This window comes from Euprymna scolopes, chromosome 39 (genome assembly GCF_053919585.1).
Source record: "Euprymna scolopes isolate OS-2025 chromosome 39, ASM5391958v1, whole genome shotgun sequence".
NCBI classification, from domain to species: Eukaryota; Metazoa; Mollusca; class Cephalopoda; order Sepiida; family Sepiolidae; genus Euprymna; species Euprymna scolopes.
Genome location: NC_136520.1, coordinates 9,765,542 through 9,778,585, shown reverse-complemented (window position 1 = coordinate 9,778,585; position 13,044 = coordinate 9,765,542). Strand labels below are relative to the sequence as shown.

The 13,044-nt window shown below is 35.2% G+C and overlaps 1 protein-coding gene across 9 annotated transcripts in view; it reads right to left on the bottom strand.

Moving 5' to 3' along the window:
* LOC145263644 (PDF receptor-like) overlaps window positions 1–13,044 on the bottom strand; it is a 787,341-nt gene that overhangs the window by 48,377 nt on the left and 725,920 nt on the right. For 3 of the 9 annotated variants that reach the window (XR_013864585.1, XM_080120502.1, XM_080120501.1), the window contains exon 12: window positions 1,699–1,767. The exons of the other annotated variants lie outside the window; for them this stretch is intronic. Coding sequence is in view for 2 of the 3 variants with exons in the window: in XM_080120502.1 (XP_079976628.1) it covers window positions 1,699–1,767 (69 nt within the window). In the remaining variant the exon portion in view is untranslated. The remainder of the gene's footprint in view (window positions 1–1,698; window positions 1,768–13,044) is intronic. 9 annotated transcript variants of the gene reach the window in all.

The window sequence follows — 13,044 nt, the reverse complement described above, 5'->3', positions numbered from 1 at the left end:
AGTGAAAGAAAGAATAAAAATTACACTTAAAAGCACGCGGTTTACATATACCGATATGGGTTTCACTTGTAAAGATGCATTCATCTACCGTGCACTAATAAATAATAATCTGAAATCATGCACTACAGAAACTACAGTAAAAATTTATAAAAAAAGTCATGCCTTTATAAAAATATATAAATGATATATATATATATATATATATATATATATATATATATATATATATATATATATATAAATTTATATGCGTGATGTAAATTTTCATTCCAGTTACCACGAAAAAGTCAATCAACAATCATGATCTTTTTTCAATAATATTTATTTTTTCCTTAGTAGTCGTATATGTGCTTCATTGCGGATATAGCCATGACTGCCATCACACAAATCATCACGACAGGCAAATATTTTTTTTAGTATTTTAGACGGTAACACATAAGTTGCGAGAATAAAAAGGTAAAAAGAAAGAAATAATTACTTCAAAGGAAGGAAAAATTAATTCAATTCAATTGTTTCTTCTTTACACCTTTTCTGTCCTTATGATTTGTGTGATGGCAGCCACGGCTATATCCGCAATGTAAGACTGATAAGGAAAATATATTAATGAACAAAAACCATGATTGCGAATTGACCTTCTGTGGTAACTGGAATCAAAAATGTATAGTATATATCTGCTCTGAAGGCGATAGCACATCTTCATTGAGCTTACTATTTATAACAATCTTGACTATTTTATAAATATATATTTCTTAAAAAGTACACAATTTACATTCATCCGATATATATATATATATACGTATATATATATATATATATATATATATATATATATATATATATATATGTGTGTGTGTGTGTGTGTGTGTGTGTGTGTTTATTTGTTTTTGTTAGCGATACTTTTTGAATAGATTCAATTATTTATGCGAAAGTGAACTTTTACCTTAATGCGGGTTGGGAATAATTTTCCCTTTGACCAATTTGGTACCCCCTAAATGGGGAATGGCATATATGCTATTTTTATAATATAATTATCCACTTACACGTGTTTTGTCGTCTACGACTCGTCAGATATATATATATATATATATATATGTATATCTATCTATCTATCTATATATGTATATATCTATATATAGATATATATATGTATCTCTCTCTATATATACATATATATATATACATATATATATATATATATATATATATATATATATATAATGATAAATTCCACAGCGTCGCAGCCCACAAGAGCCATGACAGTCAACGAACCGGAAGTCCAAGTCTCGGGTTTCGCCCTCATTTGGGCTCATCAGTTGAACACATCCGCAAGAGGCTCGGGCTTCGAATACTAAGTTCAGATGTGTCTAACTGATGAGCCCAAATGAGGCCGAAACTCGAGTCTTGGACTTCCGGTTCGTTAACTGTCATGGCTCTTGTGGGCTGCGACGTTGTTTGGCTGTGGAATTTATTATATACAATCTCTCACATTCTGAAAATCATATATGTGTGTGTGTGTGTGTGCGTGTGTGTGTGTGTGTGGGTGGGTGTAGGTGTGTGCGTGTGTGTTTCAGATCGTAGTCTAATTTCTAAGTAGTTCTAACATCGCAATAAAAGACACAAAAAGAAAAGAAAAGAAAGATAAAGAATAAAAAAATATACTTAAATACTAATATTGAAAGAGGAACGAAAATCACTCACCCTGACCCCCACGGGGCTCATACTGTACCCGGTAGTGGAGAATATGTGCCTTTTCAGTGTTGCCATTACCTAGACGTTCGTAAAGCAGCAAGTATACACTTTTCAGACTCGAAATCATTGAAACGCGTCGGAAGAAAGTCAATAGCATAAAATGAAAAAGTAGACTGAACCCCCCCCCGTCTTTCAAGCCTTTTATATTTCTATAGCATATTAATCTTTTGTGGCTCAGATAGCAAAAAAACAAACAAATAAACAAAAAAACTGAGATATTCCACGAAATCGATATATTAGTTTGAACTAGCCGAGTGGGCTTTGCTATTATATTAGTCACCTAACCGAACATGTGTTCGTGCTCGAAGATGTTATATCATTAAACGCGAGCCTTACGACGTATCTTCGGGCCTTGGTGCCTCTAGGGTTTTTACTTTGGAAACGGCCTTGAGGCGAAGATCATAGTTTAGTATCTGTTCTGATGCTACACGACATCTTTTCTGTCCTCGGTCGGCAAAGGAGAAATCCTTCAGGACTTTTTTTTTTTTATTTTTGTTCCTATCCAGAATACCTCTTCTTGTGGAATTAGATTTTCCTCACATTAAAAACGGACCTTGTGTCTAACTCTGTCCTCATGGGGAGGCAAGTAAATTGGAGCACCAGAAGTCTTGGAAATCCTTGTAATGACCCTTTTCCCCTGTTGACTGTTGTATGATGCTCATCCCGTGCAGTTCTATGAGCTACAACCTCTCAGGCGTTGCCTTGTCTCTTTGAGAAGGTATTAATTTATTGGTAATCACCATAAGAGTCCCTACCGAGGAATACCAATTTTTTTAACGGTTAACTTTTCTCACGTTTCTCAAAGTAGGAAAGAAATTCATACTATTTTCGACGCCTCTTTAGCACTATTTGCATCTTAACCAAGCATTCTGTTGAGAAGGAACCCCGAGGTACTCATATTCTTTTAACAAATCACATTTAATCTATAATATAAATCTCACCTGTCTGTTTAAATATATGTATGTATGTATGTATGTATGTATGTATGTATGTATGTATGTACGCCTAAAACTTTAGATAGAAACAACGAATTTTCATAAGATAGGTATCGTTTTGGAGCTCGACCCTTCGGACGACAGATATCGAAAAATTGGCTAACACTAATTTTCAACCGGGGATTTTTAGTCGCGTGCAGGCAAGCGACTCTATAAGTCACTCCGTCGGTTGATCAGTCGGACAGTCGGTCTTTCCGTAACACTTTTTTCTTGGCCTTTTGGCCAAAATCAAAGTGTAGTATCGGTTCCGGCAGATACTGCGAGCAAAGACCATATGTTGGGGCAATCCCACATATAAGACCTTGGTCAATGTAGGGGCAACCCTTCATACCAATTGTAACTATCCAGCTCCACTACTCCCCGGGGAGTTGTCCTCATTCCCCTTCACTCCTCACATTTAAAATCGGCCTTGTGCCTAATATTTAAGTCATTTCAGCCCATTTTTCGGTCATTTTAGTTTATCTTTAAGAATTTCATGTCAATCCTACATTTACGCATTCATTCATTACACTAGAGCACGCGACTAATGGCTATTGGCCTTGTTTTTATAAATAGCAGCCACACGTAGTTCAGACACAATTCTATAAGGAGGGGGTCGCTTTTTCCGCCGACATTTTCGAAAGTCACCCCCCCCCCTCTTTTCGATTGACTAGCTTTAATTCAAACATTCGTCACTTCCGGTTTGGCTATTGGTGCAACAGCAAAGACGTCACGTTTTTTCACGTTCTTTTCCTCCTTTGCGGGACAGGTTCGAGCCTGCCTGCTTCTTACCACATTTTTTTTTGCTCAACACACACCTCCAAAAAGCCGACAACGCCTGGCACCTAGGCTAGGTTTAGGTAGTATTTTGGGTTGTTTTTACAAGGAGGTCACCACTTATCAAGGCCCGGAAGCCACTCAGGGATAAGGGTTATTGCATGTACAGTGCGTTGTACGTTAGTGTTGAGATTTCATAACGTGTCTACTTAAGGAGGCGGTTCATCAGGAATTTGTTTACGTTGGATTTGAAGACATCCAATTTGTAGTCAGGTGGGAAACAGGCAGACGGAACAGAGTTCCACTGGCGTGCTGTTCTAAGAAAGAAGCTGTGTTCATGGAATCTAACTTTTTATTTAGGCACAGATAGAGAGTGGGGAAAATTTTTGACAGTGGCTTCAGCTAGACGGGTGTTTTTTGTAAAAGATTTCGGACGATGTCAAAACATCGTTAAACTCACGACTCGATCAGCAGCCGCCGATAGCGTAGTGGTTAGGAGCCTTGACTGTCGTAAATCCTGGCTTGAGGTAGTTGCCTGTTTAGCCGCAGTGATCAGCTGTGATACAGCGAAACAATACTGCATGTGGATGACTATAATGCTCCTCATCTTGAGTTGAGTATATTGAGTAGTGATACACGAATTACCATTAGCGTATAAAGCGATGCTCTTTGTGTAAACAAATCGAGCTTAGGTATTCGGATGATGGCGAAACATCGTTAAACTCACGACTCGATTAGCAGCGGCCGATAACGTAGAGATTAGGAGCCTTTACTATCGTACAGGCGGTCGGGTTTCAATCCTGGCTTGAGGTAGTTACCTGTCTAGCCGCACTGGTGTGCTATGAAACAGCGAAACAGTACTCTATGTGGATGACTATATATATATATATATATATATATATATATATATATATATATATATATATATATATTGTATATTCATATATAGATATATATATATATATATATATATATATATATATATATATATATATATATATATATATATAAAATAATAAAAACATTCACTAATTTCACTTTTGATTCCATTACGGATCTTATTCATGAAATTGATTTTAAGTTGAAGTCGGCTTAAGTACACAGACACTGAAGGTCGATATTGAAAATTGAAAGCTACAGTGGAACCCGGATATAAGAGACTCCTTCTCTCGTCACTACAGCTCTCTTATATCAAGGTTACGCTTATATCCGGGGTCCTTATATCCGGCTTACACTGTACACAAGCTCTAATTTGGGACCAGGGGAAATCTCTCTTATATCCATTTGTCTTCTCTACGAGTCTCTTATATCAGGGTTACACTGTATTTGCCGTCATTCTAAAAACTTCAATTATTGCTATACGTTTTGTGTAAAACAATTTTTGAAACTTGTGAAACATGGTGGATAATGAGTCGAAAAGGGGAGATAACTGCTACCTATTTTCGTTTAACTTCAACTTTGAGATAGTGAGAAAGGAGGCATAACCAACATTTCTAAGGCTACAAGCCCTACATAGAAGCCTTACACCAAGTAAAAAAAAGACAGTTATCTATGAAATCAATTTTCAATAACAGCGAAATAGTTTTTAAATGTGGCGAATAAGACTAATGCTCTCTTCCTCCTTCCCATCCATCCTTCTCTTTCTCCTCCTCCTCCTCCTCCTTCTCCTTCTCTCGTCCTTCTCCTCATCTCGTCTTTCTCCTTCCCCTCCTATAATTACTACTATTACACTTAACTTAATAAGACTAATGCTCTTCTCCACCTCCCCATCCATCCTTCTCCTCCTCCTCCTCCTCCTCCTTTCGTCCTTCTCCTAATCTCCTCTGTCTCCTCCCTCCTATAATTACTACTATTACACTTAATAAGACTAATGCTCTTTTCCTCTTCCCCACCCATCCTTCTCCTCTTCCTCCTCCTCTCGTCTTTCTCCTCCCCTCCTATAATCACTACTGTTACGCTTAACTTTTACACCAAATCTTCAATAAATTCAATAATTTATCATGAAAACCCATCTTTTTGTCTTTTTGTACGTGTCATGATGATGGTACTGTTTGGCACACCTTCAGATGATGGTGAAGTACAATGTTTAAATATCCAATACATGCCCCCACACACGCGCGCATACGCACGTACGCATGCACACACACATGTATATTAAGAAGAATAGGTGGTAAAAAACAAGGATACAAAGTGCTGAATACGTTAATAGAGCCAAATATGTATTTAATTATTACAACCTCAAGTGTTCTAACTTGACTTATTAAAAATTGTTTCAATAGACAGTATAAAAATTATCCGTCCATAACGTCAGATGATTCAAGCTAAAAACAAAATAAAAAGGAAAGCAAACATGTTTTTTTTGTGATTACATATGGATATTAAAAGCCAAGAGAAGGGAAGTAAGACAGAAAAAGGACAAAAATGGAAAAAGAGGAAAAGAAAAGGGGGGGGGGCAAAGCAATAAAAAAGAAAAATTGAATTAAAAATTGATAAAATTATAAAGATAAGACAGGACAAGAGTGGGGAGAAAGAAATAGAAAAGAAAAAAGGGGAAATAGATAATTGAGCGTGTCAAAAAAGTATGTTTGTTTCAGAATGATGACCTGCACGTGTCCTGAATATGAAATCGAGTTAAAGAGTCAGCAATTGTCAATGGCGATGGTGGTAAGGGGTGGAAAGAAAAAGCTTAGATACGTCCAGTTCACATGGCTAAACAGATGCATCGAATATAGCTTATATAAAATCTGTTTGGGTAGGAAATCATTTATAAATTCTGTTGAGTAGATGTTAGAATTTGTTGGTACTTATAAAGTGGTGTTAAATTGTCTATGATTATGGGGGCGTGAAAATGGTTAGGAATAAGGGTGTTAGATTAAGAAAAGAGTAGGGGGTCAATTTTGAAGAGTGTGGAAGTTCTAGGAAAGTGGGATTTTGTAGTGGTTTCAGATATTTAAAGTTTTAACTACATAGGTGTAATGTAATGGTCGTGAGATTTGATGGATAGTGTAATAGTGTTAAAAGTATTCGTTTGTTTATGTTGGGGTTTGTATTATATGAACTACCTTTGTTTGCATGAAAAAATTTCTTATTAACTTTAAAGATAGAGATAAATTATTAGACATTAAAAATGAAACGTCAATTGCTTGTAGACATTACAAATCCCACCTTCTTAGGAACTTTACACTCTACTGAAGTTTCGATAATAGAACCTCCAACCGTAACAATTGAACATTCTCACACAATTACACTACCCATCGAAACATACCTTGAATTACCACACTTTTTTATTAACCGAAAAGGTTTTAGAAATGTAATTGCTGTCAACATTTCCCCATCTTATCCTATATCTATACGTAATCTTCTCCACTAATATTTCCAAACATAGTTATGCGTAATGTTCTCGATTAATAACTCATAATTCCTTAAAATAAAATTAGTAAACCTATGTAATTAAAACTAAATGTCTGAAACCACTACAAAATCTGTTTAGCCATTTGAACTGGACGTATCTTAGCTTTTCTGTTCACCCCCACCATCGTTGCCATAGACAATTGTTGACTCTTTAACTCCATTTCAGATTTGAGATACGTACAGGTCATCATCTTGAGCCCAACAAACTTTTTGACACGCTCAATTATCTATTTCCCTTCTTTCTTTTCTTTTCTTATTTCCCCAACTCTTGCCCTGTTTTATCTTTGTAAGTTTACCAATTTTTAATTTAAATTTTATTTTTTTTATTGCTTTTTCCCTCCTTTTTTATTTTCATCCATTTCCCTTTCTGCCTTTTCTCTCTCTTACTGACTTGGCTTTTAATATCCAATATAATGCAATCACAAAAACCCATATATTTTATTTATATTTTGTTTTAAACTTGAATCATCTAACGATATGGACGGAAAAATGTTATCCTGTCTATTGAAACAATTTGTAATGAAGTTAATACACTTGAAGTTGTAATAATTCTTATATATATCCAAACATACACATTCACTTTATCTATATATCTATAAAAGTGAACGTGTCTGTGTGTGTGTGTGTGTCTGTGTACATTTCCCTACGCAATAATTTTGTCAATTTTTAGTCTACAGACTCGAAATTTGATATACAGGGTACTGAGATTTGGGGAAATCGAAGTGATCGCGTTTGGACCAGAAATTTCGTTGTCAAGGGGTCAAAGTTCAATGATTTGACTTTTGAGAACTCTACTGAACTCCTCCGACAATTTTGAGTCTAAACACTTGAAATTTTAGATATAGGCTCCTTAGACATAGATCTAACGTAATAACTTGATGTCAGCCCAAAACAATAAATATTAAGGGGTCATAATAGGGGTGCAAGTTAAAAAAATTACAGTTTTTTACTCAGCATACACCTCCAAACACCCGGGCAACGCCTGGTACCCATTGCTAGTATATCTATAAAAGTGAAAGTGTCTGTCTTTCTGTGTGTGTATCTGTGTGCTTGTGTGTGTCTACGCAATAACTCTGTCAATATTAAGTCTAGAGACTCAAAATTTGATATACACGGCCCTGAGATTTGGGTAAATCGATGTGATCGATTTTTGGCCAGAAATTTGGCGATTAAGGGGTCAAAGTGCAACGATTTGACCTTTGAGAACTCTACCAAACTCCTCCGACAATTTTCGGTTTAAACACTTGAAGTTTTAGATATAGGTTCATCTGACGTGGATCTAACTTAACTTAATTTGAGCTCAAAACAATAAATTTAAGGGGTCATAATAGGGGTAAAAATTAAAAAAAATTGACCACTTTTTTTGCTCAACATTCATATCCAAATACCTGGGCAACGCCGGACACCCATGCTAGTATATATATATATATATATATATATATATATATATATATATATATATATAAAATAAGGGGGTGGTCACCAACAATGTGTATTTTTTAACATTATTTTATTATTCCGTGTCTTGGTTTTTCATTGAAAATTATGTTTAGATCATATTAATAATGTTTTTAAATCATTGAAATCGTTTTTAACGCGTTTTAGACGTTCTGTGAAGCGTCCTCTTCAGAAATTATTTTAAATGCTTAGAATATATTCACAGACAGACTTTTTCGCTGTATTAGAGCTCTTTAGTTTGGCTGGACTAGCACCATCTCGAGTCAGAGATCTTACTTAGAATCATCTAGTTGATAGTCGGCAGCTCTATCCACTGTCACAGCGAACACATCAAATTTCTATTTATATAAACATTTTGACCGCTACATTTCATAGGCTAGATTTCTGAATTTGATATTATTTTCTTTATATATATATATATACTAGCAGGGAGATTCGGCATTGCCCGGGATTGAATATGCCCTATCCTACCATAGTTTAATATATAATTTTTGTATAAAACGTAATTACGCTATCATGTGTTGCATTAATGATTTGAATTAGCATATAAACATGGATGTTACTATCGCCAAAACTTTTGTCCAAGAGACGATAGGAGTACCGTTTGACTTTTGGAGATGTGATGATATCTTTTCATTTTGATAAATTAAATAAGTTACTTAATCCATAGTAATTCATAGGGAAATAATCAAGGCAGATAACTGGGGAAATTAGGTCGCTTGAATGTCTCTTGTTTAATGCATGGTTGAATAAAATAAAAATTATAACAATCACCACAAGCTTAGTCACATATTTATGTGACTAAGCTTGTGGTGATTGTTATATAATAAATAGCCACCACAACTCAGTGACGAGGGATTCAAATTTACAAAGTGTATAGCAACAACCTCTTGGTGACGAGAAATTCGAATTAATTAAGAAATATCCACAACAAGTTGACAAACGAGGATTCGAGAATTTATACGGAAATTTAAATTTAATTTGCCCTATTGTTCCATAACAACGTTTGGTGATCAACACTCGAATTCACAAACGTGATACCCACAAAAACCTCGCGACGAATAACTGAAATTGATAAAAGACCACCAACAAGTGATTTATCTAACGAAAAAAAGTAAAAAAACAAAAACAAAGGAAAAATAATTATATCAGTAATTACACATTAAAGCTTACGGATTACGGAAATATCATAGAAGTTTTTTTCAACTAACGCATAACTAAAAAAATGTTGGACACTGAAAATGTTTCAAAAATGTACTTGAAGATTTTTAATTTTAAACTAAAGAAAATAAGCACGGTAAACACTTTTTCTCGCAGGAAAAAAATTAAACATTTTCAACGTACAACGATAAACCGTGATTAATATTATTACCGTGATTTTTTTCCTCGAATAAGTAAATTTCACTCTTGAAAGTTTAAAAAAAATTACGAGATTGACGATTTTAAAAAGTTAGTTGTAAGATTATTAAAACGACAGGAGGGATTTCAGAAATTATTATATCTTATAAATAGATGTTATATATTATAAGTAGATGTTATATATTATAAGTAGATGTTACAGCAGCAGAACACTGAAGAGAGGCAGCAGAAAATTGAAGAAAAACTGATTCAACAACAGTAAATACAAAGAAAAAAATCGAAAATTACTTCTAAAAACATTACCAATAAACCTTACACGGACAGTAACAGCGTTTTTCGCAAAACACAATATCGAATACTATGCAGACGTTTACTTATTAAGACCAAACTCTCGACGAATTCTTTATGAGATATTAAAGTTATTTCAACGTCGATTGTGAAGATTAATCTGATACAAAAAAGGTTCGTCTGCTTTTACGAACAACTGAACACAGACTAAGAATCTGGAGTTCGCGGCAGCAGTTAAGTTACGTTCAGAATTTTTCAGTCCGAATACATCTCTGTTTCATAAAAGATGGCGATGTTTTATTTTGTCTACGTGGTACGATGTAGATAATTGAACGTTCGCGCCTAGCAGAGTTATCGGCAGATGATTTACAATGTCTCATTTTTGCGCAAGGGCTAATGTCAGCGAAAATGCTGAGATTAGACAGAGAGTATTAGCAAAACAAGAAAACGGACCTAATCTCACTCTGCAGAAACTTGCAGAGGATTGCCTAAACCTTTATAAAGATGAGAATTGCTCCAAAAATATGAACGAAACGGGTGTAGCATACGTCACGAAAGTACAGTGCACATCTAAAAATGACGATTCTAAAGAACTGAAAAATTTCTAATAACATTAAGATTTTTGTTTCTTAGAAGCGCTGGTTGAGTTTGACTAAAATAAAATACGTATTATATACGTTTGAAGCCAAAACAACGCATAATTTTTTTTTTTAATTACATTTTCACCCCAAACAAGGCAAATTGCCACTTTGGTGTAGGGGGCTACTATCAGGGGAAACAACTACTGGGGTACTATGTAGGGATTTGGGCAGCAAGGTGTCGGTTCACGTTACACTTGAACTTCTGCACGTCAGTACTGTTGGGGAAGCAGGGACCTGAAATGGAATTCCAGAGTCTTGCGGTTCTGGGGAAGAAACTATTGGAGTAAAAAGATCTTTTACATCTAGGGATCTCTACAGTGTGGGGGTGGGATCTAGTAGCCTGTCGGGTTTGTCGAGGGTGCTCGCGTCGTGGGGGCACAAGTGATTGCAGTTCGTCAGAGCATTCACCACTAAAATACTTGTAGAACAGGCAGAGGGATGCAACATTTCGTCGATGGGACAGAGGCTGAAGCTTAGATGCCAGTTCAGGGCCTATCAGGTTTGCGACTCTCTTTTGAACCTTGTCAAGGAGCGAGAGACTAGTAGCAGATGCACCAGCCCAGATGTGGCAGCAATACTCCATACATGGGCGAATGGTGGCCTTATAGAGGTACAGGATACTTTCGGGTGTTAGTAGTTTTCTAGCACGGTAGAGAGAGCCTACCTTTCTTGCAGCGGCCCTGGCAATGCCTTCAATGTAATTGTTCCAACTCATGTTTCCTGTGAACGTTAGGCCAAGGAGTTTGAAAGACGGACTCTCAGATAATTCATAAATATATTTCGACGCAAAGCTTAATCTTCCGTATGACTTTCTTTCTTTCTTTTTTCTTCAAAGAAAGAGATACTGAAGATGAAGATGAAGCTTTGCTTCGAAATATATTTATGAAATTCAATATAATTCCTAATCACGGTTGCAGTATAAAGCAAGGAATTACTTCTATAAAAAAAGGAAATAGTAATTCACAGTTGTCAGAAACAAGAAAAATTACCCCCAAGACAATGTTACCAATATGGCGAACTGCATTGGAAAAACAAATTGTTGTTTGAAAATAAAAACAAATGTCAAATGGTGACAAAATTAGCCACTAAAATGTCACATTGTAGAATCAGGCGCAAACCAAAAAATAGAGCCGGACAGATAAAATCTGACGAAAGTCCGACGAGAATTTATGCAAATACGTAATTGTCAATATATTAAAAAACAACGTGAAATTACAACTGGATACTAGGTCGGATGTGTCAATTATAAATTTGCAGACGTGCTAGAAACTGAACTAACCGTCTTTACAAAAATACTAAAGGCAGCACGTACGATGACTGGTCATAAGATTAATTTTATTGGAAAATGATATGCTTCAGTAAATTTGAACGAAACTATTAAAAGGTTTAAGACGAACCGACTTTTAAAAACAAAAATTATTACCACTTAGACAATGTAACAGATGCGGCCAACTACATTGGGGAATATTTTGCCCATTTAAAAAAAAAAAATCTAAATTGTGGTAAACTTAATAACAAAATGTTGCATAGTCGAAATATGAAAAAAATAATTAAAGAAGTACCGAAAAAAGTTAAGAAATCCAGCCCGAGAGACAAAATCTAACGAAAAGACTGACATAATTTCATGCAAATACGTAATTGTCAAGATATTCTACATAACGGTGAAATTATAGCTAGGCACTGGATCCAGTCTGTCAATTATAAATTTCTATACGTGACGAAAACTTAACAAACCTAAAAAAGCAAAAAAACAAACAAACAAATAAAAAAAAAACCCTCTAGTTCAGCACGCACAATGACTGAAAATAAAATTGGTTTTATTGGAAATATATTTGCCAGTAAATTTAAACAAGACTTAAAAAGTTGATGACGTACGTTCTAAAAACATCTTCACATCTATTTCGTTTAAATTGGATAAATAGTTTAAAACTTTAAAATTTATCAAGCAACATTTTTAATCAGAAAATGTGTAAGTTGAAGAAAGTTAAAGAAACAGAAAAAAAAAATACATACTATATATACTAGCATGACATGTTGCCCGGCGAAGATATTACGCAAAACCAGAACAGATTCGGTAAAGAATATCCTCCCGAAAACAAATGAACTAATAAGCTAATCTAGTACATTATCGTGTTTGAGTAACGTTAATTACTGACTATATTAATACAGGGAAATTAATACTGGTAGCGACTGTTTGCTCTGGAAAATTTCGGGCACTAAAGGCAGTGGAAGCCAAATGAAATCATTTGGCTTCCACTGTCGCGCATTGTCTTGCAGCAGCAGCTAGCTGAATCCACTAACTGTCATTGTTGGCACTGGTCATTACTGGCGATGAGTGTTGTTTTAGACCGGTTACTTGACTATATAACTGTCACAGTCGGTTCATA